This window comes from Globicephala melas, chromosome 4 (genome assembly GCF_963455315.2).
Source record: "Globicephala melas chromosome 4, mGloMel1.2, whole genome shotgun sequence".
In the NCBI taxonomy this organism is placed as follows: domain Eukaryota; kingdom Metazoa; phylum Chordata; class Mammalia; order Artiodactyla; family Delphinidae; genus Globicephala; species Globicephala melas.
The window spans coordinates 73627013-73654769 of NC_083317.1; the positions used below are offsets into that span (position 1 = coordinate 73627013).

The following is a 27757-nucleotide window of genomic DNA, read 5'->3' on the forward strand; positions in this document are numbered from 1 at the left end:
CCCGACTTTTCTAACGATAAAGTGAGAAACAAAATCCAGGCTGAAAAGAGTGGAGCGGGGTCACTGTTTTTCACTTCATTTTAATTTATAGGAAAATTTAAATACAATTCTAGGTGGAACTTTTAAACGTTTTTTAAAAAATTATTTGAAAACAAAAGCATTTAAGTCAGATCCATTTGGCTTTCCTTGCAACCTTGCCAAGCTCTTTCCATTCCCAACTACCATCAAGGCTGGGACTCTTCTCACCAATTCACAGCTCCAGAAGAACAAGTATACAAAAAGCTGTTTAGTTGCCGGGCGTGACAGCAGCGAGGCCACACCTTAGAACACCGGCCGAAAACTAGCGCCAGGAAGCAACGCCACCTAGCGCTGCAGGAACACCCTTCACCCGGGTCTCCGCCTCCTTCTGACGAAAGTAGCCGGGAGGCGGGGCTAGTATCCCTAATATGAACGGCCACGTTTTCCACGTCTCCTAGTTCTACACCGGACGCTAAAGACCGACGCACAAGTTTGGAAGGTACCATTCTTTTAATTTAATCAACTTATCAAAATTTGAGATATTCATAGGAAATATATTGAAAATTAAGTCCTCAGACCACTTTACATTTATTTCCCATCATAGTGGCAAATATGAGATATATAAGTGGTGATTTGAAACAATTATTGTGTTTCCCTTCAACTTCGGACCTTAACTACTTGGGCTAGCTCATACGTCACTTCCGGAGATCAATGGCCTAACTATCCAAAAAACAGGAGCGGGTACGGCAAGGAAGATTCCTGTGCAGACGGGGCAGATATGGGTCGGAGGAGAGCGCCGGAGGCTGGGACCCTCGGTCGGGCTCTTATCCGCCAGCAAGTTCAGCGGAGCCGTAGCCATCGTCACACCGACTCCTGGGTAAGACCTTGTCATCTTTCCCAGTCTGTCTAGTTATGAGAGTCTGAAAGCTGCGAAGCTTGGGGTAAGAGGTCACAGGGAAATTTTCCAGAGGAAATGATGCCAAAATAGGGTTTCTAAGGATGAGTACAGTCGTCCCCCGTTAACCGCGGGGATCGGTTTGGGACCCCCCCAACTCCCCGCGGATACCACAATGCGCAAATGTTCAAGTCCCTTAGAGCCTACCAGGCAGATAAACAGGCCCTCCTTCTAGCAAGGCACAGGGCCCAGAGGTGGAGGCTAATGTGGTGATGAGGTTGCAGTGAGATCTTGAATGCCAGGATAAAAGTTTGGTCTTTGCCCTGTAAGCTATGGAAGCGTTTGGAAGTTTCTGCACAGGAAAGACATAAAAACGACTTTTAGTATTCATTTGTTCAAAGAATTGACCCTCCAAGAGCCGCTGGTTGGTTCCAGAAGTACAAAATAACTCAGATTCCTGCTTCACCCTTTTTATTCCCTAGTGGTTTCACTCAAAGATGAACAACTCATCTCCAAAGTTTGGCGGGCCTAATAGTTCCCTGGGCCTGGGAACGATCATAATTTTTAGGATCCTTGAAAAGCGGATGAAGTAGTTTGACTTGTTTGTCATTTTGACATTCATTCCCTCATGTATTTGAGAACTCACGAAGTTCTCTGTAAGAATCTGTGCAAAGTCAAAGGTGTCTCTAATTATCCATGTGCACTTTACACCATCTAACTTCCATCTGTGTAATCTGCAGAGTAAACAGCATACAGAGCTCATCAATATTCATCAGGTCAGAGTTACTCTGGACATTAGATTACCAGTAATTTTAATTGATTTTGAAGCAACCTGTTTTTAATGTACCCATTAGGAAGTAGTGGGAAGATTCGATTATGAATTCTAAAGAACTGGATTCTAATCCTTATGCTGATTTTTGCTGATTCTGTGGCCTTGGGCAAACCACCTAGCCTTTTAACCTTTAATTTTTTCATTTACTTGCCCCTGTACAGAGTGAAGAGCTTAGGATGGTGTTTATCTTATCAAACTGTGGGTTGTGTCTGGAAATCAGTTGAGTAACCCTCAACTAGCCAGGTTTTTCACCCTACAGAATAGAATTCAAGAAAATACCAGTCTGTGTGGCATGTAATAAAGTAACTTTGTTTCAGGATTCTTTTGTTTCCATTTTACTATACTGAATGGTACACAGTTGTATCACTAAGTTTCTCACAGCATTTGGGTCACTATGTGAAGTGTATTTCTTACTGTGGGTCTCCGTCAAAAAAATTTGACCTACAGTGGCTGCCAGGACCAGAGTATATGGTATATGGGTTCAGGTTCTTACCTCTACCACATATTGGCTTGCCACTATAGGCAAGTTGTTTTATCTAATTTAATCCTGTTTCCTCATCAGTAAAATAGAGATACAATAAAATCTACCTTAAAAGATTTTGAAAATAAATGGAGAGTAACTATCCATCTGTAAGATGGATGAGAAAGTGAGGTAGGAAAGTGCTCATTTAAATGTTAACTGTTGTTAATATTGACTCTAAAGGGGCTGATACCACTCTCAAGACCATAGAATAGTTACTTGGGAGTTAGTTTGGATGTTAAGAACAGAAGAGAGCAGCTGTATTACCACCTTGTGTTTTATTCATAGTTGCACACAAGTGAACTCAATGATGGCTATGATTGGGGTCGTCTTAATCTTCAGTCCGTGACTGAACAGAGCTCCCTGGATGACTTCCTTGCCACTGCAGAACTTGCAGGAACAGAGTTTGTAGCTGGTAAGTTGTTGCTGAGTGCCTACAGCACATTTGTGTCTTTGCTGACTGTATACAAATAAGTCTGCTCGGAAATGTTTTGCCAATCCTACCAAACACATAAAGGAGCTGTCTTTAATCCAAAGGCAGATATCCCAGAAGCAGTGTAGGAAGGTCAAGATGAACTCAACTGGGAGGTACAGAATGTGCCACAGGTTTCAAATTCAGCTCTAAAAAACACTTCAGGTTATCCATCATCATATCAAATTCAAGAACCTCAGTCTCTCATAAGGAAAGAGACCAGTCAACATTACAGTGGACAATACCAGCATTTTCCAGAAAATGTTTTCTGATACCATGGTTAGAAGCAAAATCCTGGGCCTGCTGCTGTAACGTAGGCAATTTGAATTGTATTTTAAAGCACTTGTTAACACATTATAGTGAATTTTTCCATGCATGTAATTTGTTTTAGTCACTGCTTTCCCTTTTTCTGTTTTTGTTTTTTCTAAGCACTTAGAAAACTACCTGGCACAGAGACAGCATTATAAACTACCATTTCTATTGCTCTTCTCTTACTATAAGTGTTATTATGTTGTTTAGCAAATTCATTCATTTGTTCAAAATGCTTTTATTGAGCCCCAGCTACTCTCAGGTATTGTACTGGCTCCTGAAAATATGGTGTTGACTAAGACAAATTTTGTTTCTGCAGAATTTTGTCTAAGGTGCTATAAAAGAATTCTGTAGCAGAGATTAGGGTCATAAAAGATGGCGTTGGTGTTCATTTCTATCTGAAGGAAAACTAGGGCCAGTCAGGGCAAGCTTTACCCTGGGGCTGAGTCTTAAAAGATGAGTAGATGTTAGCAGGACAGGTGAGATGACACAGGACATTATACACAGGCAGGCAGAGCACTTCAAGCTAAGATCTGAGCAGCAGTCTACTTTGTTCAGAAAACGGACTGAGTGAACTGATGATGATTATAATTTTTGTGACTTTCTGTTTGATTAAAAACAAAATCCCACCCCCAAAAAAAAACAAAACAAAACAAAAATAATAATGTGCAAATAAAATAATGTGCAAAAAGAAAAAAGAAAATGGTTAGGAGCTTCGCCCTGTTGGTGCTTAAAGTACATGGGGACAGGATGTGATGCACAAACACTAGGGAGGAGGGCCAGGGCCAGGAGAGAATAAGGGCTTGAAAGGAGTCTTTAGAGGGATGTAAGCAAGTAGGAAACATTTTTTGAAAGATCACTGATGGATTTTGAGGAAGAAAGAGTACTTAGGAAACTATTGCTTTAGTACAGCAAAAGAATCAGGCTAGAACTGAAATAGTAGTAGTAGAAGAATGGAGAAAAGAATAGGAACAAGATTTTTAGTGAGCTAGAATAAACCAGACTTTATAGAGGGGGTGGAGTAAGTGAAGAGTGAGGAGTGTCTTTTTGCATTTTAATGAGGACCCCTAAATAGCTTCAGGATGGGGGTTGGTCTTGTGAGCAATGTAAGGATAATTAGAAGGTTGGAATTTTTAGCCCCACTGGGGAGAGGAGAGGAGCTGGAGATTAATCACTAATGACCAATGACTTGAGCAGTCATACCTACATAATGAAGTTCCCATAAGCCTTTCAAAATTCGGTAAGAATTCCTCATTGAAATTAATTTCATGCCTTTTTCCCTTTTCCTTAATAATGTAGAAGTGATAGAATTTTATCTCAACTCTCTATGGCCTTCAGACAGCACTTGTCTCCTGGACACACAGGGACAGGGATTTAACCTGGAGGCTACAAGTTTCAGCTGTGAGCCCCTCAGATTGCAGGCAAAATTGTACGTCTGTGTGTGTGTACATAGTGCGTTTTGAATCAGATTAGGTCCATGGTTTTTAAGCCAGTTCTCACATGGATCCCTGACCTTGCAAAGGAGAGCAAAACAATGAGAAATGCTAAGTGTTCACTGGGAACTCTTTACCTTTAAAAGATGGCACAGGCCGTACTCACTTCTTATGTTCAGCAAGTAAGAGGAAGATGTGATATTGTGATATAATAAGAAATACATTTATATTTGGTCTTCATCTCTGGTTCCTTGATACAAGAGCTTCTAAAACCCTTGTAATTTCTTGAGTGGTAGGGGTGAGAGGAGTGTCTTTTGTTGTTCATAATAAGCCACAGAAACCAACCCTGGGATTTGAGGGTTGGGACTTTCAGAAACTCCTCCCTCAACCACTGGGGAGCGGAGTCATCCTGGAGATTGAGTTAATCACCAGGGGCCAATGATTTAATCTATGGGGCCTCCATAAAAATACATTCAGAGATTTGGCATCTGAAGTGGGGAAGTCACTTGATAATTAGTGTCAGAATAGAATTGAATTGTAGGACACCCAGTTGATGTCTGGAGAGTTGGAGAACTGGTTGTTGGTGTGGGAAAACCCACACATTCGGTCAGAAGTTTTGGTAGTAAAAACAGTTCAGAGACGGGTGGCTGCATTATTGTGTGATTACCTCCAGCAGAACTCAGCATCGTTACTGAAATGAGAACGAGAATGGATAGTTGGCTCGGTGCAGTGGGCTAAGGAATTTGATGTTTGGTCGGAGAGTGGTGGAGTGGATGGACCATATGGTTTTAGCCAAATAGGGAAAGAAGTGAAGCTACAAGCTGGGTGGTACACTGGGAGAAGAGGAAAGAATCAAGGGGCTGGAGACGTTTACAGAGGTTGGCCCAAGCAAAGTGGGAACACTGGGTGGGAGATCACCATTGGAAGGAGGAATTAATGTGAAAGAATTATCCAGTATGGGGCTAAAGGGATGTGTATTCTGACTGTTGGTTGAGGATGACATGAATGAGAATGGTGACTGAACTGGCTGTACTCTAGGTCAGGGGTCCCCAACCTAGGTACCAGTCCACGGCCTGTTAGGAACCGGGCCGCACAGCAGGAGGTGAACGGTGGGCCAGCGAGCTAAGCTTCATCTGCCGCTCCCCATGGCTCGCATTACTGCCTGAAGCATCCCACCCCACCCCCCGCCAGTCCGTGGAAGAATTGTCTTCCATGAAACTGGTCCCTGGTGCCAGAAAGGCTGGGGACTGCTGCTCTAGGTGACTGGACCGTGCAGTATTGGTGGTCCAATGAGGGTAGCAGATTGCGGTCTTTGCTTAAAGGTTAAGAGGAACATTGCTGAAGATGTCCTGTTATCCTTGGATAGGACCTCCCCTTGGCATTTTGGTAAGAAGCTTAGCTGGCTTCTCAGGTGCTTATCTCAGTGGAGTCACCTGCCCAGGAGACCAGGTGGCCATGTGTGGTACAGTAGAGGGGCCTGGAGCAACTTGAGGGGGATAGAGCCCTAGAGCAGAGGTCTCTGGTTCATACATAGACTGGGTGTTTTTTTATTCCTTTGAATTCTTATATAGCTTAATTGTGGATGTTCATAAATATTTCATATAAATTATAGCTGTGTAGTAATTTACCAGTTCTAACTGGAGTGAGTCTCCTTGCTGAATCTTTGCTTCCCCCCCTCACTCCCATTGGCTTACAATTATTCTCCACTTGTAAAATGAGGAGATTGGTTGTAATGAATGTTTACAATCCCTTCCCACTCTTATTGCTTCTGTTTCCATGAAAGGCATTTAGCATGTGGAGTTTTATAAAATCAGTACTTGAAAAAGTGGTTGACCTTTTGAAAGTTTTAGTAAAGATCTGTTCTTGTATTCTTTTTTGTGGAGTGGCTAGAAAACTTCCTTTAGAAATTATAATTAATTCAAGGCTAGGGGAATCTATCTAAATCGAGAAAGCTTAAATTCTGTTTTAGGTTCTCCTATTTTTAGTTTTCTAAGTAATGACCAACATTCACTCTCTATACTTCCTCTTAAATAACAGTACTTTTGTTTTCCTACAGAGAAGCTTAATATTAAATTTGTGCCTCCTGAGGCTGGAACTGGACTACTGTCTTCTGAGGAGAACCAGAGAATTAAGAAACTCCATGAAGAAAACAAACAGTTCTTGTGTATCCCAAGGAGGTGAGTTGAATAAAGATATAGGACATTAAAAGGCGTAACAAGGCAACTAAATATAAAATTTTTTATTTGGTGTTCACGTTTTTCTGCTTTCTTTTCTCAGCTGCTCTTATTAAATCCCAGTCTCCTATATTATTTTGGTAACTCATGTGGAATTTTTTTTTCCTTTATGATTGTTGCAGACCAAAGTGGGACCAAAACACTAGTGCAGAAGAACTCAAACAGGCAGAGAAAGATAACTTTCTAGAATGGAGACGTCAACTTGTCCGGTGAGTGTTAGTCTACAGGAAGATTTGCCTTGAAATTCTGAGTTAGGCATTTTAGTGTGCTTGCATTGCTATTTGCATTTTGAAGGCTTTGTTCTTTTAAAAGGGAAATGGTAGATTTCATCTTATAAGTGCAAATTGGTGTGTGTGCAAACCGCATTGCTTTGTGCACGTGTGTCCTTGCACCAAGATGGTGAGTTGATTGCTCCATTCCTGGCCTTTTCTCCTTTTCATACCCTTCTCTAGCCATTAGTAACCCCGGAGTTGATCACTGCTCTCTGGAGCATTCTTCCAAGAAGAGATGTCTGGGGGAAATGTCACTTTGTGTGTTAAATAAACTTTCAGGGCTTAAAAAGCTTAAGTATAAAATTTGCATTTGATTTGCATATTGACTCAGCAGAAAGTATATAAAAATCATTTGACAGTTAATAGTTGTGTACTTATTTTTTTTAATGCAGTGAATTTGGGTGTTATACTACTTGAGCCCTACTATTGTAATCTGGCAGAGGTATAAACTTCTCATTCTAAAATCAGGTTGGAAGAGGAACAAAACCTGATATTGACTCCATTTGAAAGAAATTTGGATTTTTGGCGCCAGCTCTGGAGGGTGATTGAAAGAAGGTAGGTTACCGTTTTCTTTTTGTGTAAGGAGTATGTGGTGGTGGCGGTATATTAGATTGGGAAGTTATATATGTTTGTGAGCCCAGGGAGGGGCTGAGGGGACAGGATCAAATTAGGTACAGTGCTACTGAGAATTATTATAAAACCTGAAAGTAGGGTACTATATTTCTTTTTAAATATAAGGGGTTTTTGTTATTAGATAAACACATTGATAAACTTGCAAGAGTGGTGACTATTTTCTGTAAGATGAGTTCTGAAGCACCTGTAGTTATTTCAGCAAATGTATATGAGTTCCTACCGGTAAAACAGAAAATATGGCTGGGAAAGGGGTGTCTGCTTGCAAAGAGCAAATATGTTATGGGGGAGGCCAAGCAAAGGGCCAAGCACCAGGGGCACACAGATGGATGAAACGCGATCGTTGCACTAAGGTATTAGTAAAATAAAAACTGGAGTGTGATTCCTATTGTATTAGAGAGAGGGTAGTGGGCTGAGTCAGAGCAGAGGAAGGAGCAGTTAGTAGTATTGGGGGAAATTAAGGAGTGATTTGTTTTAATTGGACTTTGAAAAGAAGAGAATGCCTTTGATAAGTTGAGACTGGGAGATTTTTTTAAGTCTTTTCCATATCCTGATAGCTAAAAGGTTTTTATTTTTGTCAAAGAGTGGATGAATTATTTATAAGGATTCCATAAATAAACCTTTTTTTTTAACATCTTTATTGGAGTATAATTGCTTTACAATGGTGTGTTAGTTTCTGCTTATAACAAAGTGAATCAGTTATACATATACACATATCCCTATATCTCCTCCCTCTTGCTTCTCCCTCCCACCCTCCCTATCCCACCCCTCTAGGTGGTCACAGGGCACCAAGCTGATCTCCCTGTGCTATGCGGCTGCTTCCCACTAGCTATCTGTTTTACATTTGGTAGTGTATATATGTCCATGCCACTCTCTCACTTTGTCACAGCTTACCCTTCCCCCTCCCTGTGTCCTCAAGTCCATTCTCTAGTAGGTCTGCGTCTTTATTTCCATCCTGCCCCTAGGTTCTTCATGACCATTTTTTTTTTTTTTTTTTTTTTTTTTTTAGATTCCATGTATGTGTATTAGCATACGGTATTTGTTTTTCTCTTTCTGAATTCACTCTGTATGACAGACTCTAGGTCCATCCACCTCACTACAAACAACTCAATTTCGTTTCTTTTTATGGCTGAGTAATATTCCATTGTATATATGTGCCACATCTTCTTTATCCATTCGTCTGTTGATGGACACTTACGTGGCTTCCATGTCCTGGCTATTGTAAATAGAGCTGCAATGAACATTGTGGTACATGACTCTTTTTGAATTATGGTTTTCTCAGTGTATATGCCCAGTAGTGGGATTGCTGGGTCATATGGTAGTTCTATTTTTAGTTTTTTGAGGAACCTCCATACTGTTCTCCATAGTATCTGTATCAATTTACATTCTCACCAACAGTGCAAGAGGGTTCCCTTTTCTCCACACCCTCTCCAGCATTTATTGTTTGTAGATGTTTTGATGATGGCCATTCTGACCGGTGTGAGGTGATACCTCATTGTAGTTTTGATTTGCATTTCTCTAATGATTAGTGATGTTGAGCATCCTATCATGTGCTTGTTGGCAATCTGTATATCTTCTTTGGAGGAATGTCTTTTTAGGTCTTCTGCCCATTTTTGGATTGGGTTGTTTGTTTTTTTGATATTGAGCTGCATGAGCAGCTTGTAAATTTTGGAGATCATAAATGAACCTTATATTTGAAATGATGCTTTTAACAAGGAGCCCTTAGGATGTGGGTTTGTTTGTTTAGTCCATAGAATATACCCAATAAGAACATTAGGAAACAGGGTGCTTTAACTGGGATTCTCAGGAAAGAATATTAGCACATTTAGCACCGTTACTGAGAAAAAGGACTTGGATTAAATTTGTACAAGTTATTTACATTTCTTTTTAGAGTGATGAAAATGATCTGGAATTAGATAGTGGTGATGGTTGCACCACTTGTGAATATACGAAAAACCACTGAGCTGTACATTTTTTAAAAGATAGAACTTATGATATGTGAATTATCTCTCTCTCTCTTTTTTTTAAGTCACTTATATACTCCCCTCCACCCCCCGCCCGCATCTTGCTCCCTCAGGGGCAGAGAAGGCTGTTGGCCTGGGATGTGAGGAGGCCAGAGTAGCTAGGCAAATCTCTAAGCCTGAAGAAAGGGGAAGCTTGCTCCTGATCGCGGGCTTGAATGAGGCTTGGGAAGACCCAGTATGGTTCTCCCAGGGAACAGAGTGAGCTAATTTCTCCATCAGGGCCTCATTAGCATTTGGGATGTATACTGCTGAAAATGTCTGTTTTCTTATTTCCAAAGATAAATGGTAACAATGTGAAATATTGAAACCTCACCCTTGAGGGAATGCCCCCATTTGCACGCTTATAGTTTACTATTTAATTCTAGATTTTCTCCTACTTCCTTTATTGTCTGTCTTCCCTCTGCATTCTTTTTTTTTTTCCTACTTATTCTGGTTTCTGACTTTTATGTAAGAGGCCTTCCTCCAGTGTCAAATGATGTTTGTTGTCTGTTCATATTTAAGAACAAAGCATTACAAAGCTGATTGACAGGATTTTGTTTGGGTGGAATTTGCCCACTGGTGAACTTCACTGTACAGTAGCTGAGCAGGGATCGATTTTATTTTACAGTATCTATGGGTGTTTTCCCTAGGATCGGTCAGTTTCTTAAAGGGGAGGACTATCTCCTGCCAGGAGCAGGGCTAAAGGTGGTGGTGTAATACAAGGGAGCTGGGCATTTCCATCGTTTGGGGTGTAGACTTATGTTTAATCCTCCTTTCTTCAGTATAGCACCTCTTTCCCACCTTCTCCTGTGCTTGAGGTCCCAGTTCAGGAGCCTCTCAGGTTCATTTTCTCCACAGGGGCTGTGGGGTGACGTGTGGCTGCCTGGCTGAATGGAACAGGGGCGTGGACCTAATTGCTCCCTGCTGAGAATGATTTCAGTCCTATACCTCACTCTTGCCATGAGAGCTAGACGTGATGCTTCTAATCCTGAGCTTTCTCGGAGCTCTGGGGCATGAACAGGCTCACTTCTCATTGGGCTGACATTTCTTAGTTGCTGTTCTTTCTTTCTCTTTGTTCTGAGTTCCAGTCTTTGCTTTCATGTTTTGCAGGCTTTGAGAGGGAACAGAGGTAGCCATATGTGTTCTTCCAGGTTCAGCAACAGCAAGGCCCTTCCCTTGCTTTTCATGCCCCTAAATAAGCAATTTGTTTCCCCAGAGTGAGCCTGTACCATTGAAACTTCTAGCTTCTATTGCATTACAGCATTACTTGCTCTTTTACTTTTCTGTGATATTTCTCTGTGTTTTTACAAGAGAGAACATGTTCCTGACTCAGGGAATATAGTTTATATCGCACAGAAGTGGATCTGAGTCACATAGAAACATCAATAAAGTGACTACTGCTGTGTCTTTTAATAGGAAATATTTATTGATATGTTCTGTACAGCAGATGTCTCCTGTTTGGTAACAGGCTAGCTACGCCATCTGCCTCTTTAATTTCAAGAGTAGTTATCAGAAAAGATTTGATGTATAATATGTCATTGAAATGGCGGAAACTGCCGAGGCATGGAGGGCAGAACGCCGTATTCCAGGAAGACAAGGCGCTTCCATTGTGTTGCATCAGCCTTCCAAGTACATAGCTGGCACTTTTCTAGGCATCCTAATTCAGCACACGAAGCAAGCTGCCTTAAACTTTTCTTCTTTTCTTACTGGTGTGTCTAAGCTGGTTATTCTTTCTACCTGTTTGGTAGGTAGACATAATGTGTGTGGACCTTGTAATTTTAGTTCATTAGGCTTTGTCCATTTTTTGCAGTCATTTTTGCATTTACTGTTAAATCCTCACAGTTGGAAAGTGGTAGATATTACCTTAAAGAAGGAAATACTAGGACCCACTTAACTAGAGAACTTAAAAGCAATTTGTCATAAATTAGCAGGTCTGTGAGTTTCTTTGACTCAAAAGATCATGCTGGAAATTTAACTCTTCTGAAGGAAAATGCACTTTGTCAAAAGCTCTGCCCTAAATGGTAACCTTGATTTAATACATCTCCTTCAGTTGCATAGGAGTTACCTGAGGAAAAGCTGACCAGATACGGATTTGCTTCCCTCCAGTGGCAGTCACAGCTGGCCCTTAAAGCAGCTTTCCTAGCCACAGGGTCTGAAGGGAGGGAGGATTCTGCCGGAGAAGTGCAGTATTTATTCTTACAGTGCTCAGCTGCTGTCGTCCCCACTACATTTGTGAGGGATTCGAGGGGCTTGCTGTCAGCCGCGGAAAGTTTTCATATTGCTACATCATCTTTCGTGTGATGGAAGGCGTTGGACTCATCATTCCTGCTTCATTATGGCGACTTAAGTTGATATTTTGCTGTTTTGTATTTTTGCCATTTAAACACATTCTTGGAACTGGTGGGTGATGATTTGCTACATGTACACATGTCAGCCCTAGGTTTAAATAAGATATAGCCTTTGACGGTGGCAGCTGTGAGCAGGTGATATATTAGGGGGGTTTTGAGGCCTTACTTAACACAAGTGTAAACTAGGCACTGAGTATACAGTAGACCTCACCTTGGATTGAAGTCTTCGGAATACTCTTTGATCTCTCCAGGAGAGTTTACTAGAAGATACAGGTAAAAGTTTTAACAATGAAACATCATCAGAGACTACAAGCTCTGGTCCAGAGTGCTTGCGTTCTCATTCCAGCTCCCTCACTTAGTAGCTGGTGACCTTGAACAAGCCACTTAGCTGTTCTAAACTTCAGTCTCTTCGTATATAAACTGGGGATAATTGCACCTTAAAAAGTTAAATATACCAGTGCTTAATATGTCGAAAGTGTTTGCTATTTCCTTTCACTTCACAGTGATTGGTGTATCTCACATTTGTTTTTCAGTGATATCGTGGTCCAGATAGTAGATGCTCGAAATCCACTCCTATTTAGGTGTGAGGATTTGGTAAGTAAAATGTGACATGATTCGAACTTTAAGTCCTTGGGCAGCAGTGGGAGGACAGCATCACCGATAGCAGTGAGCCTAGGCAGGCCTTTGCACCCTCCTCTAGCTTTGTTTAATCTGGCCTCCTGCTCCTCCCAAGGTCAGGAGTTTGCATTTGGGGACTGTTTAGATAGGTGTTTTCTTCAAACAGTTGTTTCCATCTGCAGGAAGGCACAAACACTTGAACTTCCTACTTTTAGTTTCGAAGCTACTTTGTTAATAGGCATTTGCCAGTGTTTCTCATTTTTTTTTTTTTTTTTTTTTTTAGTGTTTCTCATTTTTTAAGAGACTCTAGTTGAAATAGCATTTTGCTTACTTTAGCATATGCCTAGTCCCTTCACTTACCCATCCCACTAAGCTTTCTCTTCTCACACCGTACTTATTACCTCCTGTGGTATTTTACAAATGAACTAAGTTTGTAAAACACCACAGGGGGTAATCATTAAGGTGTGAGGATCACAAGAAATAATGTGATACAGGCTTTCAATTAATAAGACACTGAACACAAATGAAGTATTCCTATTTTTGTTTGAGGACCAGAGTAGGAATAGTACTGATTATTTTAAAAGCCACTGGTGAATAACAATCTTAATGGGGAAACTCTTATTAATTCAGCTTTCATACTTCTGGTCTGTTTCCTAATGGAGAGCTATGCTTGGGAATTAATTTAATCACTGGGTCTTGTTTTCCTTTTAGCCTTCAAAAATATTTTTTTATATTAATAGGTAAGATTATTATTAGCTGTCGTCGCTTGGCTTGAAGATAGTCCCTGCTGGCCGACAAATCTAGTTATACAGTTCTTTAACTATGCTTAAAAGAAAGAATTCAAGATTATTAAAGAGAGGAACTATATAATTTAAAGAAATAAGAACCTGTTTTACTTAAACTGGGCAGGAAAGCATTTCTTTTTACCCTTTCCAGTTTCTCATGTGAAGAGTATTTTTTCTAAGTATAGATGACCTAACTTCTTTTCAGAGCTTGCTGAAAGGATCCATAGAATGTATCACGGTTAAAAATCTTTAAATTAGGAATGATTTAAAACTGGGGGCAGTAAAAACTTTTAGTCATAGCTGGGGATCTTCAGTATAATTAGCCTAATTTTCCCCCTTTTGGAGAAATATCTAAATATCTTTATCTTGCATAGGAATGTTATGTGAAAACAGTTGATGACAACAAGGAGAATGTTATTCTAATAAATAAGGCTGACTTGATGACTGCTGAGCAGCGGAGTGCCTGGGCCGAGTTCTTCGAAAAGGAAAATGTGAAGGTCATTTTCTGGTCGGCTTTGTCTGAAGCCATTCAACTGATTGATGACTCTAAGGTAACCTGGGGGACTTTTTCAGGTTGGGTTTCAAGGAGGAGGATTTTGGCTTCTGTTAAGTGTGCTCTGTTTTTGTTTGTTTGTTTGTTTGTTTATTGTTGATGTGTGGGGTTTTATTTGTTTCTTTTTTCCCTAAGTGCTGAGATAGTCGGGTGATCTGTAGAAAAGTAAGCCACAAGGTTGCTTTCTCTGGTTTTTAAATAGTCTGCTATCCCAGGGGTCTATGATGCACACTGATAGTAGCTATAATTTTTAATTTTTAAAAATTTTAGGCAGAAAATTGTATAGGAAGTTTCATACTGCCCTTGTATGTAATTGCTTTTAAGAGAAGTCGGAACAAAAATCAGATACAACTGAATGTAGTAACTTCTCTGGACTTGATTAGACTCTCTTTTGACTTTGTTTTGAAAACAAAGAAATGAAGTAGTCCTAAATTAAGATACACCATGTTATTTTCTGTATCTTTTAGTCCACTTTTTACAGAAACAGTTTAGGAGTTATTTTCTAGTAAAAATTAATGGTAACCAACTATGAAAAGAAATTAGTAATAGAATCTTAGAGCTGGAAGAGACTTAAAGTCATATCTTTTCCTATCCACCTCCTTTCCTCTCGCCTCTATTTATCAACTACTTGCTGACTGGTTAGGGTGCTATGAATACAACACCCTCCCTTGGTGAGCTCACAAGTTAGTGAGCTCTAACTCTGTGAAGGAGTTCTTCCCTTCACCTCCCTGGCAGTCACATGCTGTCTCTGTGACTCCTTTAAATGGCAGACACCAGGTGTCTCATTCCTTTTTATCTCCAAGGTTAGAAAGTTGTTTAGTCCAGTGAAGCTAAGTCAGCTTCCCTACCTTTGATCTGAGGCCTCTTCCTCTCTCCCCGTGTTCCCTCTTCTGCAGAAGAGACGTTGTCTGCTTTCCTGCTCCTTATATTGACATGACCTCCAGAGCACTCCTCACCCTGAGCGCCTGTCTGCCTGTGTCAGACGCCTAAAGTGGGTGGCAGCTGGTTGAGTACAGTATTCCAGGTGTGGTTTGCCCAGGACATGTACTCTTGTTTCTTGTGATCAGGATACTCCCAGTAATTCAGAGTTTTTGTTAATTCACCCCCTTTCAAAGGAGCTTATGCTCTTGGCTCATTGAACCTGTGAACAGCCACATCCCTCACATGTTTAAAAGACAAGACTTACTAAGCAGATCTCATCCTGTCTTTACACGTGGGAAAAGGTTTTCATTTTGGTTTTAGCTCAGCTTAGGATCGTGCTGTTCCTCTTAAATATTAGTGATTTGGGAACAAGGTAGAATTCATTTTGCATGTGTCATTTGCTTTTCTCTTCTTCCAGCTTTGAGTCATCTGCAGCTTTTGTATTGGCCCTTCTATATATTCTTTCTGGTCATTGATAACGCTGTTGAGTAGACCGGAGCCAAGGATAGAGCTCTGTGAACTTTTGTGGACTTAATAAGCGCTCAGTACCAAGCATTTTAGTGTGATGCATACAGATGTATTTGAAAGGCTATAACAATAGTTATTCTGTTATTACTGTTAATAAAAACTAACCCATAGAAAACTTATTCTTAGCCAGGCACTGCTATTCTGAGTACTTTATGTGTTTCATTTCATCTTTTGCATCTGTGGTATTCCCTGACCTATCAACCAAGGAGTAGATTGCAAAGGGAAGTGGGATTTGTTTGCACCATCTGTTCTCAGGGAACTGTTGTTGCCTCCCATTACTGTCAGGGGAGGAATTGTTTGGAGGAATTTCCTAACTTGAGGAATTGCTTCCCTGTCAGACTCTGGATTAACAGTGCATGATTTATGGAAGATATTCTTTCTTCCTTTTTAAAAGTTGAACCCTATTTATTCCTTCCAGGTCTTCTGAAATCTGTTATTCATGATTTTCCAAGTTAAGTAGCCAGCTACCATTGTGATATATCTAATCACATCTGTCATTTGAGTGTCAAACATGAACTTACTAAAAATAGATATTCACTGTTTTCTCACCTATCTGAAGTTTGGTTCTTTCTCTATGGTTGCTTAACCTTTCTTATTTTAAAAAAATAGGACATTTTTTTGAATTGAGTACTTTGGTTTTCTCTTGGCCATCTCTTAAATTGCACTGTGTTCCCCCAAAAGACTGACTTTTCTCTTCTTTCCCTCTATTTTTGATGTAACTACTGCAAAGTCCTTTTGTTGCCTTTATCATTTTTCCTGAACCAAAACTGCTCCTAGCCTTAGTTTTCCTAATGCACATTCATGCTCAGTTGACATTCTTGTGTCTGCAGAAGAGCACACAGTGACTTCTTTACATTTATTGCTCATTTATCATAGAAATTGCTTCCAATTCCATATTTCTTTTTGAGTTGCCAGGAATGACAATGAAATCATGCCTTTTTTCCCTGACATTTTTTTTTAATATCTCTCTCCTAAAATGTAGGATGCCTGTTTAACTGAGTTCATCATGCCCTCTCCTGCGGTGGCTACTCATTGTAATGCTAGACTGTTTGGAAATGATAGGTTTCCATCACTTCTGAATCTGAATCAGTTCTCCCTTGTTGATACTGCTTGGTAATACTATAAATCTGCCATATTTCTGCTTTGCTACCCATAGGAATTCAGAAGGATTAACACACCCGTGAATCGTAGATGACTTTTACCTTTCTCTTTCCAGAGGAAATCGTTGGTTGGTGAATAATTTCCATGTGCAGCGTTGAGTTTTGTTGCTCTCATACTTCACACACAGGGACCTATGCTCCATGGTGCTATGATTTATTAAAGGCAGTTATAAAAGAATAGCAGTTTCCTTAACTATGCAAACCAGTCTTTGAAAATGCAAATATACAGTGAAGCTCAGATTACAAATTATATGCCCTTCTTGCTTTGTGCAGAGAAGAGAATGTTAAATGTTTCATCGTTCATGAGAAATGCTTTGTTTTATTCTACAGACCATTGCCAAAAAAAGTGTATTGCCGAGGAGTTCAGCTTGATACAGGTTTTTCTAAACCCTTGCTTTCTTTTAATAGGTAAAAGAGTTATCTACTAGAAAAGTAATACATGTTATTTGTAAAGAGTTCAAATAATACAAAACTGTGTAAAGTGAAGGTCCACCACTCCAGAGGACACCACTGTTGATAGTTTGGTTATATCCTCATGCTGTCTTCTCCCTCTGTTCACCTTTCTCTTTCTCCTTCGTAACTTTCCTTGTCCTGTGTTCATCTTAGGTAACCAACTCTGAATGTTGTTCACCAGAGTGAAGAGTGCAGTTGTTACACACTTCTGAACTTTGGTGGTTTCTGTTATTTCATCAGGAAGAAGTAAATGGAGACAGTGCAGAAGCCATCACAGCTGAGTTTGAAAACTCCAGTTGTGACGAAGCTGAAACTCTACACAAAGAGACTGAACATCTTTCAGTTAATGAAGTTGCCAGGAGTGATGAAGATGACAGTGAGTATGAGGACTGCTGGCAGGAGGAGGAGGACTGGCAGACGTGTTCGGAAGAGGGCAGCGGCCCCGACGAGCAGGCCTGCGGCCAGGATTGGAAGGAGCGCTGTACTGTGCGTTCTGAGGCGCAAGGAAGGAAGACCCCCCAGCAGAGGCAGATACACAATTTTAGCCACCTGGTATCAAAGCAGGAATTACTGGAGATCTTTAAACAGCTACACTCTGGAAAGAAGGTGAAGAATGGACAACTTACTGTTGGACTGGTAAGATGAAATATATCATAAAATTGTTCCGTGAGGGTCTGTATTCCCCATCCTTTGGTAGCTACACTGGTACTCTAGAGCTCAGGCCCTGGCGTCATAGGGAACATTGATGCCCTCTTGTTGCCCACGGGCATCCTGGGAGCAGACTGGGTGACAGGCAAAGCCCAACTCAAAGAATGAACTTTCTCAAGGCTTGTATTGGTTACACCACTGTTCATATTAATTATCTTCTACAGTCTCCCAGTTCATCCCTACCTGTCACGTCACTTACAAGAGATACTAGAATGAGAGCTTTCAGGGTTGTCTTCAGACTTCCAGTCCAATGTTCTTAGCTTTAGATAGGCTTTTTACATAGGGTAGGCTTTCGGCATCCTGTGATCCTTGCCAACTTATACTGTAAACATTCCTTCTGACACCCTTCTAGGTGGGCTACCCAAACGTTGGTAAGAGTTCAACAATCAACACCATCATGGGCAACAAGAAGGTGTCTGTGTCTGCCACGCCCGGTCACACCAAGCATTTTCAGGTATTTCTACAGCATCGGCCTCTGTATTTCCTTCTCCGCCAGTTCCTCCCTCTGGGTGTTTTCTGAAGTTCTTTGCCACTCGTGTGCTGCTGCCCTCCTTTCCCTTCCTTTGCTGTATGCCCAGCATAAACCTCTTACGTGTCTTTCAGACTCTCTATGTGGAACCTGGCCTCTGCTTATGTGACTGCCCAGGCCTGGTGATGCCGTCCTTTGTCTCTACCAAAGCTGAGATGATTTGCAGTGGAATCCTCCCGATTGACCAGATGAGAGATCACCTCCCACCTATATCACTAATATCCTCTATACTGTGCCAAAATTTTGGTTGTTATGTGTATATTAGGGCTTAAGAAAAATCTGGGCAATAGACAGGGGAGGAAAAAATAATCACTCCTTACATAGTTGTAAGGATTAGAAACAAAGACTCGGTGCTTTATGTCTGAATTAGGGTCATCTCACAAATCTATAGTGTATTTACATAAAAATGTGTCATCTTTAAGGTCTGTTTTCAGAGATAATATTTTTAAAGGATACATTTGGAAGTGATCATTGTGCATAAGGCTTTGTTTAAAAGAGGGGAGAGGGGATTCCCTGGTGGCGCAGTGGTTGAGAGTCCGCCTGCCGATGCAGGGGACACGGGTTCGTGCTCCGGTCCGGGAAGATCCCACATGCCGCGGAGCAGCTGGGCCCGTGAGCCATGGCCGCTGAACCTGCGCGTCCGGAGCCTGTGCTCCGCAACAAGAAAGGCCACAACAGTGAGAGGCCCGTGTACCGCAAAAAAAAAATAATAATAACACAAAATAAAAGAGGGAAGAAAAGTCTTTTAAATTAACGAATACTCGTACTTCTTCTTTGGAGAGGTGAAAAGTTTTTTTGTCACAGAGGTGCTGAAATACTATGTTCTTAGAAGACACCATGGGGAGGAGGAAGGGGTCAGTTCAAAGAAACGGATTCCTTGACAATCTTACATTTGCCAGAATATTCCAAGACATGTTTTAGAAGCTACGTATGGCATTGACATCATAAAACCTAGAGAAGATGAAGATCCCCAGCGACCTCCAACGTCAGAAGAGCTGTTGACGGCTTATGGATGTGAGTTGTGATTTACTTTAAAACATGAACAAAAAATAATAGTATAGCTACTAAGAGGAATACTCTGCAAAGGTACAAGTTCAGAAGTTTTCCTTAGCATTTGTCATGTCACCTTTCAGGCTTGATATTTTTGTTGTCCTGTTGGTCTTGCCCACTAGGTGGCCTCCAGGTAGCTGACTTGGTCCAGCAGTAAAGGAGGGAGAGCCGGCCACTGCCTGAGTGGTATTTTACTTCAGTGTTAAGTGCTTTTTAGAGTTAGAGAAGGAGCTGCTCTGTATCCTTTGCCTCTTCCCCAGATCTTCATCATAGAAATCAAGTGCCTGGGAGACACATCTTCCCAGGCTCTCTCAGGCCCTTTCCTATGGGAGGCCTAGGACCCAAGTGTAGACACAGGGCTTCTGATCTAAGGCTATGTTGGCTTTTTCCTTTTCTGCATGGGAATTATCTTTGTCTGTCATTTCTCCAATTCATTGTGATTTATTTACCTTAAACACAAGCTTTAAAGGTAATCTGGAAAGACGCGTATCTACCTAAAGAAAAAGCGGTGTTAAAAAAATTTCCATGCATGTGTGGCTTGCCTTGTAAGGAATTGCCCCCAGCCGGGAAGGAGTTCAGGTTATTTGAGTATTTACTGGCAGAGAAAGGTGATTTGATATAAACCACACTTATATGGTTAAAATCAGACCTTGAATTTACTTTAGTTGAGCGACTTTAAAGAGGATGAATACTAAGCACTTGTTGCAAGACTGCCATTGTCACAACATCATAGGACAAGAAGGGGCCTTAAAGATTCCCCCACCTCTCATCCCCCTTTTCTTAAGTAATCTGAAATCAGATTTTCCTAAGTAATCTGAAATCAGAGCATGAAATGACTTGCCCAAGGTGGTGTCTGGTCAGTGGCATAGCCTCAGTGAGAACCCAGATTTCCTAATCTAGACCTCTCCAGTGTGCTAACCTGAAAGATGGGGAAAGGTAGACTTTGCACTAAACTTTGCATCTGGTTTGATTTCCAGATAAAACTGAAAGAAATGTGAGTCTTTTAAGATTTTTCATCTGATTCTCTCTGATGAAATCAAAGAGAGTGAGGACAAAACCAGTTTGTAAAAACAGATGACTGAACATTCTTAAAATATTAGTGAAATTCAACATCTGTCCATATATTTGTTAGCCATTTTGTCTTCTGAGAATCACTTTTTTCTATGCATCATTTGTTTTTGTCGTAATGATTTGTAGGAGTTCTTTGCTACCTGTGCTGCAAATGTTTTTCCCAGTGTCTATTTATGGTTTTTTTAGCCCTGTAGAAGTTAACGGTTTTAATAAACAATGTGGGGTTTTTTTGTTTTTTGGGGGCGTGTTTTTGGCTGCATTGGGTCTTTGCTGCTGCGCGCAGGCTTTTCTGTGGTTGAGGCGAGCGGGGGCTACTCTTCTCTGCAGTGCGCGGGCTTCTCGTTGCGGTGGCTTCTCTTGTGGAACACGGGCTCTAGGTGCATGGTCTTCAGTAGTTGCAGCGCGCGGGCTCAGTAGTTGTGGCTCGTGGGCTCTAGAGCGCAGGCTCAGTAGTTGTGGCGCACAGGCATAGTTGCTCTGCGGCATGTGGGATCTTCTGGGACCAGGGCTCAAACCCATGTACCCTGCATTGGCAGGTGGATTCTTAACCACTGTGCCACCAGGGAAGCCCAACAATGTTTTTCCTTCTTAGTTTTGTTGGGTTTCGTGTTTTACTTGGGAAAAACTATTTTACTGTAATCCTTTTTTTTTTTTAATCTTTAGATTTTTTTTTCCTTTTCCTAAATGTTTTTTTGTGTACGGTTCTAAGTATTGATACTTTCTTCTAAACTGAAGGAGCCAACATACAGCTAGTATGGGAGGGAACTGAGTTTTGAACCTGTCAGCTAAAGCTGTGTTCTCACCTGCTGTGCTCTGCTACTCCCTTCTAATTGAATTAGTATTAAAGGGATCTTCGTTGCATGTTTGGGAAACTGAAAAAGGTGTAGACATATCATTAAATAAGAAAACTTGCTCTGTTGCTTTGGGGTTTGCTAATAATATTGACAACATAGCATTGTACAAGTAGCCTCCTTGAATCAATAATTAAAATCAGAGAGATAGAAATGACTGGAGTAGAGAGAGGTTGAATGTGTCACAGCATGTTGCTAGGTGGTTGTCAGAAGATCAGATGTAACAATATAGTCTGTTCTCCTGGATTATCAGATGTTTTTGTAATGCTAACCAAAATATTTTCTACATTATTAATTGATTTGGTTTTTTTTAAGGTTAAGTAAGAATGCACAGTGTAATAACAGAAAAGGCTAGATTTCCATCACCTCAGTTGTCTTTGTTGTGATGTTTTCTAACTTAGGTTTTGCAAAATTCATTTCTCCTCACAGGTATGCGAGGATTCATGACAGCACATGGACAGCCAGACCAACCTCGATCTGCACGCTACATCCTGAAGGATTATGTCAATGTAAGTGAATCCTGCTTCTCGTTCCTCTGGAATAAGTAGGTCTTCTTTCTCCACAGTGTATGTTTAGGGTAATGGCAACCAGCTGGGTTATAAAGGAGATATCTTCTCATTGATATTGTGCCATAACTGGAATTATATTCTTGATCCAGGAGAGCTAGCATCATATAAATCATAGAAGTGACTGACATAATATGAAAGAGACGAAGATCTCTGAATACCTATTTGCAGTGAAGGTGATAAATTTATGTCTCCAGTTTTTCCATCTCCTCCAGCCCTTGGGTGTTTCTACTGCAGCTATATCACGGTATTCCTTGTAGTGTAGCTGTTTATATACCTGTCTTCCAACACTTGTCCAGTAAAAATAATAATCATAGCTAACATTTATTCAAAGCTAGCCCTGCTAGGAATAGTTCTAAATGTTTTACGTTTGTCATCTCATTAAAAATACGTAAGGGGCTTCCCTGGTGGCGCAGTGGTTGAGAGTCCGCCTGCCGATGCAGGGGACATGGGTTCGTGCCCCGGTCCGGGAAGATCCCACATGCCGCAGAGCGGCTGGGCCCGTGAGCCCAGAGCCTGTGCTGTGCAACGGGAGAGGCCACAACAATGAGAGGCCCACGTACTGAAAAAAAAAAAAAAAGTAAGTCTGTGAGGTATTATTCTCCAATTACAAGTGAGGACATGCTAAGTTTTGGGTTTTCTTCATCAGTAAAATAGGAATTAATAGTACCTATCCCATGAGATTATTATGGGAAATAAATGAGAACAGTGTATGTATGTGGAGACATACACACACACACACACACGCACGCACGCACGCACGCACATCACTAAGCTCAGTGCCTGGCACTTAATTAGCCCCAATAGTTTTTATTTATTAAGCTACTTCTTTCTACAAAAAAGCATTCCAGGGGCTTAATTGGTTGTGAGGATTTCACTTTATTCCCTCCTCTTCTCAATACACCATCAGCGGAGCTTGGAGCATAGAAATAAAAGAGGGCAGCCATATTCTCTTTTTTTTTAATTCGGTAGGAAAACAGTTAATAGAATATTTGTATAGATGAATTATTCATTCATTTACCATTTGTAAAACTATGGAGGGTGGGGGAGATGAGTTAAAAACAACCACAGTTTTTAGAGTGTTTATGGTGGAAAGAGGAAACTTGGCACCCAGTGGACAACAGCAGCAGGCCCAGTGTCCCCATCAGTACAGCCACACTGTCCAACTACGTCCTGGCTTTTGTTTTGGAAAATATTCTCTTAAGTATAATTGTATACATGTACTGAAGAGTACGGTAAACAAGGTGAAAGGGGGCACAGGGAAGATTTCGTTCTTGTGTGGGAGCTGTGGGAAGAGGTAGGCCTCTAGAGCACTAAGGATCATCATCAGGGTGTAAGTTGGGACTCTCCAGTTGCAGTGACCAAAACTCAGCTCAGCTGTCAAATGGCCGAAAGTTCCATCAGAGTGTGCACCGTGGAGAGGCCTCCTCTGTGGACTCTCACACAGATGGTCCTGAGGATGTGCTGTTACCATGCAGGTTGTCTTTGCAGGGTAAACTCCTGTACTGTCATCCTCCTCCTGGAAGAGATCCTCTGACCTTTCAGTATCAACACCAGCGACTCCCAGAGAAAAAAGCGAATGGTGGGGAAATAAAAATGCAGCCACGCAGAAATAAAAAAGCAAATCAGATTGAAAATGTAGTGGACAAAACTTTTTTCCATCAGGTAAGTTTCAAAGTTTTTTTTTAACTTCTGATCCAGTACATTTTGTATAACAGCTTTATTGAAATAACATTCACATACCATAAAATGCACACTTCTAAAATATACGGTTCAGTAGGTTATAGGATATTTGCAGAGTTATGTAACCATCACCACTCACTCCGAAAAGAAACCCTGTACCCATTAGCATTCACTCTCCACTCCCCTCTTCCCCCCAGCCCCTGCCAACCGCTAAGCTACTTTCTCTATATAAAGATTTGTCTATTCTGGACATTTCATGTAAATGGAATCATATGCTCTGTGGTCCTTTGTGACTGGCTTCTTTAGCCTAATGGCTGCAAGGTTCACCCATGTATCAGTACTGTATTCCTTTTTACTGCCAAATAATATTCCATTGAATGGATAGACCACATTTTCTTTATGCATTTATCAGTTGTTGGACATTTGGGTTGTTTCCACTTTTTGTCTATTATGAATAATGCTGCTGTGAACATTCATGTGCAAGTGTTTGTGTGGACATATATTTCATTTCTCTTGGGTATATACATTAGGAGTGGGATTGCTGGGTCACGTGGAAACTCTAAGTTTAACAGTTGAGGTACTGCCGAACTTCCCAAAAGTGGCTGCACCATCTTACATCCCCAGCAGCGATGTATGAGGTTGCTAATTTCTCCACATCCTTGCTAAACTACAGAAAAGAAGTGATATTTAAGCTGGACTTTGAGGAACAAATAAAAATGTGTCAGTTGGAAGAAGCAGTGAGGGCCAGATTTCCAGGAGTAGCATGGGCCAGATAGAAGGAGTAGCATGAACAAAGGCAAAAAGATGTGAGACTGTGGATATTTTCAGTAAAGAGCCTATGTTGTAGGTGGCCTTGTGTGCCACTTGAGGGAATATGAACTTGATTCCCCAGGCCACAGGCGGCCATCAGAGATCTGTGAGGACAGGACTAGAGAGATACAGAATAGAGCACTCTGATAGAAATGTGCACACTGGATTTGAGGAGTCTTGCAGTGAAAGTGAAAGTTCAGTGAAAGCTGATGAACACCTGGGTTAGAGCAGTGGGGATGGAGAAGAGGGGGAAAGATGAACAGAGTTCTTGAGAGTGGAATCCACAGAGCTTAGTGCCTGGCTGTGTGTGATAGATAAGGAAGACAGAGTGTGCGCCATCTTCAGGGCTGGGCAGATTCTTAAACCACTGGCCGAAATGAAGAATGGAGAGTCAGCTTCTAACTAACTCTGGGTTGCGGCCGGTTGAAGTTTGGTATCAAGATAGAGATTTCCAGAAAATAGCTGGTACTGAGCCTAGTTATAGATGTTGTTTGAAGCCGTGGACTAAACAAAGTTGAAGACAAAGAGAATGGAGTGAAGACAAAACACTGAGAAACTTATTTAAGGAATGGGGAGAGAAAGAGGACCAGTGAGAGATGGAAGTCCACTTTCTTGGAGTTCTCCATAAGCAATCCTGTGCATATCCTGTAAAGGAGACTGCTGACATCGCCAATAATATTTTCTCTTATTTCCTAGGAAAATTTGAGAGCTTTGACCAAAGGAGTCCAGGCTGTCATGGGCTACAAGCCTGGGAGTGGCCTGGTGACGGCAGCTACTGTGAGCAGGTCTGAGACGGGGGCTGGGAAGCCCTGGAAAAAACATGGCAACAGAAATAAAAAAGAGAAAAGTCGTAGACTCTATAAGCACCTGGATACGTGAACTTGGGCTGCAACAGAAGTAGCATCTGCACTGTGCATCTGTGGTGCTATAGGGTGGACCCTGCCCTTGTGATTCACACCCAACAGCTGATATCAAGACCGAGGGGCTCCTCAGAGCACCAACTCCAATTAACAGGGTCGTCTTGGAGCCCCAGAAACCTGTTCCTGTAGGAGGCTGAATCTGAGATGGGGGAATGAATGATGTATGTTTATTTGTGTAAACATATATACAGATGCATAGTAATTTGTAATCTGGGAATTTTTTGAAGAGATATTAAAATTAAATTGCCACATGGATTTTTTATTTGTTCGTGTAGCTACACTGCAATTTGGACATTTCACATTATTTAAACAATTTTAATCTGCTAAAACATGCTGGGATTTTAGATGGATTTTTGAGTACATTATGAGATTTGTGATTCTCCGTCTCACACACATACCCAATACACACCCCGAATATGGCAGAAGGCATATCACGTCTTGGAATAGGGGCTAGCACGGGTGATTTTTAAAAGCCCTTGAAGAGCATAATCCTCTGTTGAAAGTCGCCGTGAGTCTCTTCCCCAGAGGGGAGCGTGGGTTTTTCTATAGCCAGACCCACAGCGAGTGAGGAAAGTGGCAGCTAAGCAGCTGGTTCTTGTTTTAGGTGTAGGGATCCTTGACGTCCTTAGCACTTAGGACCATCAGGAGTAGTTGACCAACAAGGGCAGTTGACCTTTTACAATCACCTTTGTAATACACTATGGCTGCTTCAGCCTCTCACTTCTTTACTTTTGTCTCTCTTTTTCTCTGAGCCTCATTAGTCCCTTAATTCAGATCCTTACCTTGTTCTGTGTCATAGATATTTTTGGAAATCTAATGGAAGTTATAAATGCTTTCTCCAGAAAAATGCACATTCTCACCTACACAATTTTGCAAAATGTATCAGAACATTCACAGGTCCCCAAAGTTCATGAATTCACTGTTAAGAAGCCTTGCCTTGGGAATTCCCTGGTGGTCCAGTGGTTAGGACTCTGCTTTCACTGCCAAGGGCCTGGGTTCTATCCCTGGTGGGGGAACTAAGATCCCGCAAGCCATGAGGTGTGGCCAGAAAAAAAGGTGTTAAAAAAAATATTTTTTATTTAAAAAAAATTTTTTTTAAAAGAAGGCTTGCCTTTAACTGACCATAATGTATTTGGTATATTTGAAAATTGTTATATATGGGAAATTAAAAATTTTTGTTCATTAATAAGTATTCATTGACCAAATTTTAATTTTCATGAAGTCCAAATTTATCTTTTTTTGCTGTGGTTGCTTGTGCTTTTGGTATTATAATTAAGAAAGTATGGCAAATAAAAGGTTGCTAAGATTTACTCCTGTGTTTTTTCCCAAGAGTTTTAGGGTTTTAGGTCTTAAATTTAGGTCTTTGGGCCAGAGTTGATTTTTGTATATGGTGTGAGGTAGGGGACAAGCCAACTTCATTCTTTTGCGTGTGGATATCCAGTAGTCCCAACACCATTTGTTGAAAAGACTAGCCTTTCCCCATTGAATTATTTTGATACCCCTGTCAAAAGTCGAACGTAAATGTGAGGGCTTATTTCTTGATGTATGCCTTTGATATTTAACATTCATGGGTGTGTAACAATTGTGAAGAGTATCTGACTCAATTTCCTAGCATGTACTGCTGGTAAGAGATGATGTCTGTGCAGATGCCCCACCCACTCCACATCCCTTAGCCTAATTGGAGTTCGCCTGCAGCCCAATACACGGTTCCTGTGCAGGCTCACAGCTTTCCACAAGCCCTGTGTTTTCTGCTTTCCCACCTGAGGACTTTTCCTGCACCCCAGGAGCTTGCTCAGCCTGCACACAGGGCAGTCTAGAAGGGCTGGGGGCTCAACATTCCTGGGGTAACCCCCAACCAGTAAGGAATGGGGGCCAGTTGGTAAGCACCCCAGCTTCCCTTTCACCCAGTGTGTACATTCTACATGTTCTTCCTCAGTGGAACTGAGCCCCACTTGCCCACGGCTAAAACCGTCTCATGAACTCACCTTACCTTTTCTCCCTTCCCGGTCTCACTCTCCTCTTCCTCATTTCTGCTTCACGGAAGTACCACCCAGATAAACTAACTGAACCTAAGTCTTTGCTTACAGTCTGAGGAACCCAAACTAGGACACCACGAAGAGGGAATTTCTAGTTTCACCTTTGCTTCTGCCCAGAACATGTCTCGTTAAGCATCCTCGCAATTTTTATTTTTAAGTATTCTCACCCTTGTTTTACAGGTTAGTACTTAAATTTACGAAGTGCAGTCATTATCACACTATCAATTTTTTTGTTTCGAAATGTTTTTCCAATATTTAATTACAAGGACTATGCCACCCTTTTCAAGTAGAACCTGCTATACATCTGTCATCTGTTTACTTTTCAGGACATTAGTAGGAAGTGTGGTTTCTCTCAAGAAACCAATAGCAGCATATGTTTTCTTGGTGGGGAACCAGGAAAAATTTGGCAGCAAGCCAGAAATCTACTTAACTCCGACCTTGTTTTACCAGCCTTTTCCCATCTTCGGTCTTTGTGGAGAAGTGAGGAAAATCGTTTTAAATTTCCACGCCTAACAACCATTTGTCGTCTGTTGTGTTCAACGTACTGTA

General features: G+C 41.2%; 1 protein-coding gene across 1 annotated transcript; it reads left to right on the forward strand.

Annotated features, from left to right (window-relative positions):
- Positions 1–705: 705 nt before the first annotated feature.
- LSG1 (large 60S subunit nuclear export GTPase 1) lies at positions 706–26453 on the forward strand. The gene is made up of 14 exons (XM_030860351.3): positions 706–895; positions 2554–2680; positions 6536–6656; positions 6836–6922; positions 7454–7540; positions 12500–12560; positions 13744–13920; positions 17225–17620; positions 18045–18146; positions 18296–18439; positions 19112–19235; positions 21623–21702; positions 23251–23424; positions 24949–26453. The coding sequence occupies exons 1-14, from the start codon at positions 797–799 to the stop codon at positions 25129–25131; spliced, it is 1962 nt and encodes a 653-aa protein (XP_030716211.2). The 5' UTR covers positions 706–796; the 3' UTR covers positions 25132–26453.
- The last annotated feature ends 1304 nt before the right edge of the window (positions 26454–27757 follow it).

Excerpts from the sequence above, each read along its gene's own strand:
- LSG1 (XM_030860351.3), top strand. The coding sequence starts at position 797 with ATGGGTCGGAGGAGAGCGCCGGAGGCTGGGACCCTCGGTCGGGCTCTT. Across the intron at positions 2,681-6,535 it reads AGGAACAGAGTTTGTAGCTG|AGAAGCTTAATATTAAATTT; the intron begins GTAAGTTGTTGC and ends GTTTTCCTACAG. Across the intron at positions 18,440-19,111 it reads ACCTCCCACCTATATCACTA|ATTTGCCAGAATATTCCAAG; the intron begins ATATCCTCTATA and ends TGACAATCTTAC.